The sequence below is a fragment of the Octopus bimaculoides genome, chromosome 13 (assembly GCF_001194135.2).
Source record: "Octopus bimaculoides isolate UCB-OBI-ISO-001 chromosome 13, ASM119413v2, whole genome shotgun sequence".
In the NCBI taxonomy this organism is placed as follows: Eukaryota; Metazoa; Mollusca; class Cephalopoda; order Octopoda; family Octopodidae; genus Octopus; species Octopus bimaculoides.
In genome coordinates, this window is record NC_068993.1 from 33,097,744 (window position 1) to 33,102,740 (window position 4,997).

The 4,997-nt window shown below is 37.0% G+C and overlaps 1 protein-coding gene across 3 annotated transcripts in view; it reads left to right on the forward strand.

The window, feature by feature from the left end:
- The window catches only part of LOC106872061 (uridine-cytidine kinase-like 1), a 59,504-nt gene that overhangs the window by 43,455 nt on the left and 11,052 nt on the right, over positions 1-4,997 (forward strand). For all 3 annotated transcript variants that reach the window (XM_014918907.2, XM_014918909.2, XM_014918908.2), the window contains exons 12-13: positions 1,375-1,497; positions 2,632-2,797. In XM_014918907.2, coding sequence (XP_014774393.1) covers positions 1,375-1,497; positions 2,632-2,797 — 289 coding nt within the window. The remainder of the gene's footprint in view (positions 1-1,374; positions 1,498-2,631; positions 2,798-4,997) is intronic.

Here is a 4,997-nt window from a genome sequence, read left to right on the forward strand (position 1 = left end):
ATATATATAATCAAGTATTGACCAGGCTATCAGGTGCTGTTATAGACTGCTGGTCAGGTGCTGTTATACACAGCTGGTCACAATGTGCTTCTACTTCTGTTTTGATTGCACCATTCTTTTCCATCTTGACTCAAATCACTTAACCAAATCGTCTTCCCATCGTCATGGAGGCCTTCCAAGTGGCCTTTTCTGGTCTCTTGGACACCACTTGGCAACTGCATGAGTCCATTTGTTGTCTGTAAATCTTGTGACATGTCCAGCTCAGAGGAATTTGTGCTTTCATGTATTGTGCAATCATGTCCTTCACTTTGCTCCATTCTTGAATTATCTCGTGTCAGATATGTTCTTGTAATGATATTCCTAGCATGGATCTTTCCATGATGCTTTGTATCATAGCCAGTTGATATATCCTCTTTGTAGTTAAAGTATAGTATAAGAGTGCTGGTAGGAAGATACTATTGAAGAGTCTGACATGCATGGTATTCTCTATCTTTGTCTTGAGCACATCCTTTATTGTGGTAAACACCTTCCATCATGCTCTTATTCTCTTTGAAATTTCAGATTCCTTATCTTGGAACATATTCACTGTGTACCCTAAGCAGACACACTCCTTTGCCTTCTCAATTTCATCACTTCCCATCTCTGTTTGGCTTTGTGCTATATCTTCCAGCCACATACATTTTGTTTTCATGTAGTTCATTTGAAGACTTATTGCTAAGCTCTGGGTGTCCAGCTCTGTCAGCATGGTCTGCTGTTGATCTGTGGTTTCAGTGATGAGTGTAATGTCATCTGCGAATTGGAGAGGTGTTGCTTGCCATTGATGTTCATGCCACCTGTTCAGTCAATGTCCTTGATGACCATTTCTAGACTTGCAGTTAAGAGCTTTAGAGAGGTGGTATCTGCTTAATACCCTTCTCAATTCTGGTGGTGATAACAGAACTATATCTGTTGTGCATCCAGAGTTCGCATCTATGCAGTTTGATGTATAGTTTGCATTTCCAGTGATTTTAACACTACATTTGTCTTGATACTATTGAAGACTTATCTGTAGTCAACAAAAGTGATCCTCGGAAGAAGCTTGTATTTGTTTGCTCATTTCATGAGTTTTGTTAGAGTGAATGTGTGATCTATAGTACCGTAGTTCTAACGGAAACCTTTTCTCTCTCTCTGCTGCTGGTCATCAAGATGTTTTGATAGTCTGGTGACTATGACCTTTGTAAACAGTTTATAGAGATGAGGCAAGAATATAGAACAAAGATTTTCCACAGCTCTTCACTGCCACACCTTAGCATCTCTGTTGTGATACCATTCTCATTCTATGGTTTTTCTTAATGAAAGTTTACTCATGTACTGTGATGTTGGTTATATTTGTAGATATGTGGAGTTTCAATTTTGCGTGCAGGCGAGACTATGGAATCAGCTCTTGGAGAAGTTTGCAAAGATGTTGTGATTGGAAAGATTTTGATACAGACCAACTTTGACACAGGAGAACCTGAAGTATGTACTGTTGGAACCATTGCTCTTTAAATTAAACCTTACATAGTCTATTGTATATTTGGTCATTTTCAAATATTCACAGGTGATTCTTATTTAAACTACCAGCATTTTGGCTTCTCACATGTGACTGTATTTCTCTCCCCCATACATACAACCATATTTAAATGTCTGTCTGTTTGTCCTGCTACTGTTTAGGGTAAGGAAACCCCTGCCTGTGGGTGCAATTGCATCCGTGAGCCCATTTTATTGTGTCTACAGGCTGAGATACACGTTTGTACAAAATATAGTAAAGTTTTCAATTATAAAATATATACAATACTCGTATGCCACTTTGCGACATAGGTCGTGTTTCCACTCTGACTTAAAATGGTTAGACTCGAACAGAAAATCGTTCAGTAATTGCCATTTGAATGGAAATTTTGTTTTCATTATAAAACACATATTGCTAGGTTTCTACCACCTCCTTGAGACCCAACTACACTCTAGCTGAAAAATATAAAATATCTCATAAGTAATATAAATGTCCTAAATTCAGTGGTGGTGTTAATGAAAATGTTAACTGTTAATTTAATGTTTTAAACTTATCTTTATTAATGTATATCGAATTATACATAAATATATACAAGATTTACACAGATATAAGAGAACTTGTATCTGCCCGTGGACCTGTCTTTTTCGGAAATTTTTGCCCGCTGCACTAAAAAGTTTCCCAACGCCTGGTTTAGGGAGATAAATTAATGAAGGGGATCTGCTTGATTCTTTGACCAGTTAGAAATTGCAGCCAAATCTTCAAATTACACTGTATGATGAAGGAACCTCTACATGGTTACTACATCTACAAATAGCACTAAATTTTCCTTAGCTCACATCGATGTTCTGATAAAAAGGAAGGTGATGCTGGATAATGTAATCTGGGGTAAGACTATTCCTAGAAAAAACAAGTAAGTTATCATTGCTGGAACCTTTTTATTCATAGGGCTCTTCAGTTATTTGGGTTGACCTGTGGTTAAACAAGAAGTGTGCCTTTGACATTGTTAGTCCCTGCTATGATTGTTGGTCTTTTCGATTACTTAGTATTGGTTGTGTTGTTGTTCACTTATCATTGTTTATATTCTGTATTTGTTTCTTATTCAGCTCCATTACCAACGTCTGCCTCGAGACATCCAAGACTGCCATGTCATGTTAATGGATGCCACTGTTGCAACTGGTGCTGCTGCTATGATGGCCATCCGAGTGTTGTTGGATCATGATGTGCCAGAAGAAAACATAACACTGCTGTCTTTGTTGATGGCTGTTTCAGGTGAGTTGCATCAAAAGATCAGTGCTTGTGCCTACTATTGACATTCCAGCTGTACCAGCACACAACACTACGCTTATCCTCTCCTTTCAACATACCCAGCACTCAGTCACCAAGAAATTAGGTGCCACTATTTGGGTCTCATTTGTTGCTCAGCTATTTCAGAAACTACTGTAAAGATGTCCTAATTAAGTTTTATGAGTAATTACTAATGTAGAACGGGGAAAAAAGAAGACATTTTTTGCATCCTTCTAATAGCTTTAAAGTTTTGTTCCTTTAGAAAGTTAATTGATGCTAAGTAAATGGCTCGTCTCTAGTCAGCAAGTCATATCCTGGGTGAGCTACAGAAAATGAAATGCTTTACACCAAAATGAAATGCTATAGAAATAAACTCTCTCTCTTACACACACTTAGCTATACAATTTTTTTGAGGTCTTGGCAGCTATAGTAGCAGCCAGAAGTGTTAATATAATAGATAGTAACAAGGCGCTGAACTGGCAGAATCGTTATCACACCAGGCAAAATGCTTGGCAGCACATTTTGTCTGTCTTTACATTTTCAGTTGAAATTCTGCTGAGGTTGATTTTGCTTTTCATCTTTTCAGTGTTGATAAAAATAAGTACCAGTTGAACACTGGGCTTGATGTAATTGACTTATACTTTGCCTCGAAATTGCTGGCCTTGTGCCAAAATTTAAAATCAGCATAATTGATAGTAACAAGTATTTCAGTGTAAAGTACATTGTAACACTGACACCATATCTACAGAAAAGTTTTCTCTGATCTTCATTTGAAAACATTTTGGTTAATGTCATACGAAATATTTCTGATTAAGCAAAAGAATGTAAATGAACATAATTGTATCTATTAGTGCGGGGGTGGAGGCATTAACTATCATGTTTTAGCAATATTAAGGATAGGAAATTGGGTCGAATATTGTAGTCTTTGTTCTGGCTCTTTAGGTCAGCTTTCACTTACATCCTGTCAAAGTTGATAAAATAAAATACTGGTCAAATGTTAGTATATTTAACTCTCATATTTTAGTGATATTAAATGTGAAAATGTCTGTTCTCTGAGTTCAAATCCCACTGATGTCAACTTTGCCTTTCATCATTTTGAGATTAATAACTAAATAAAGTGCCAGTCTAAGATAGTGGCTGAGTGGAGCAGGTAAATTGTCAAATGAAATGCCTTATGGTACCTATTTCAGCATTCTATGTTCATGTCCTGTTTCTTGTCAGTGTGCAGAGTGGGACATTTCCACTTCTATGAGGAGGTGTCCCTGACAGATAGTTCCACATTTCTCAGGAGGTGACGGATAGTAGTGGGACAAATAATGGAGCCATAGTTTCTTTGGTTTGATTGGAAGTTCAGCTACTGCCACCAGCACTGCCTTAGCTAGTTAGTTCCAGTTATATATTTAATAGTGTGTTTGCTAACTTTAAATCTTAATAGTATTTTGGTAATGATGGGATTGGCTCCCTTATCAAGATATTTAAAAGAAATAGTAAAACCTGAGGAAGCTAGCAATGCTCTTTCTTGGCAAAAAAATAATGCAAATAATTCAGACATTGAAATAAATTTGATGCCATGATAAATTCCGCTCATTGCATAATATTTATTCCAGGGTTGAATTAGTTGCAATCCATATGTGTGTGTCATTCTACATCCTTCATCATTGTCATCATCATTGTTTAACATCTGCCTTCCATGCTGGCATGGGTTGGATGGTTTGACAGGAGCCAGCCAGCCAGCTAGAAGACTGTACCAGGCCACTGTGTCTGTTGACATGGTTTTTACAGCTGGATGCCCTGCCACATACCAACCACTTCACAATGTGGACTGGATGCTTTTTCAAATCCTGTACCAATATATATATGGAAATTTCATCCAAACTATCAACCCTCATCACAACGATAGAAACACAATCCTCTATCTTAAAAGAAATAGAAAAACAATCAACAGATGGAAAACTCATCAACGAACATATAAACAATGAAATGAAGAATCTCACGGAAATCATACCAACAATTATAAAGTCTACCAAAGAAAATCTACCACAACCTCCGTGGATATCAGAAATAAATGAAAGAAATCTGGAAAATGAAGCCCACCGAAAAAGAAAAGAAATTTGGCAGACATGGAAGAAATCTCTCAATATAAGAAAACAAAACTTCTGGAAAGCATATAAATGCGAAAAATATG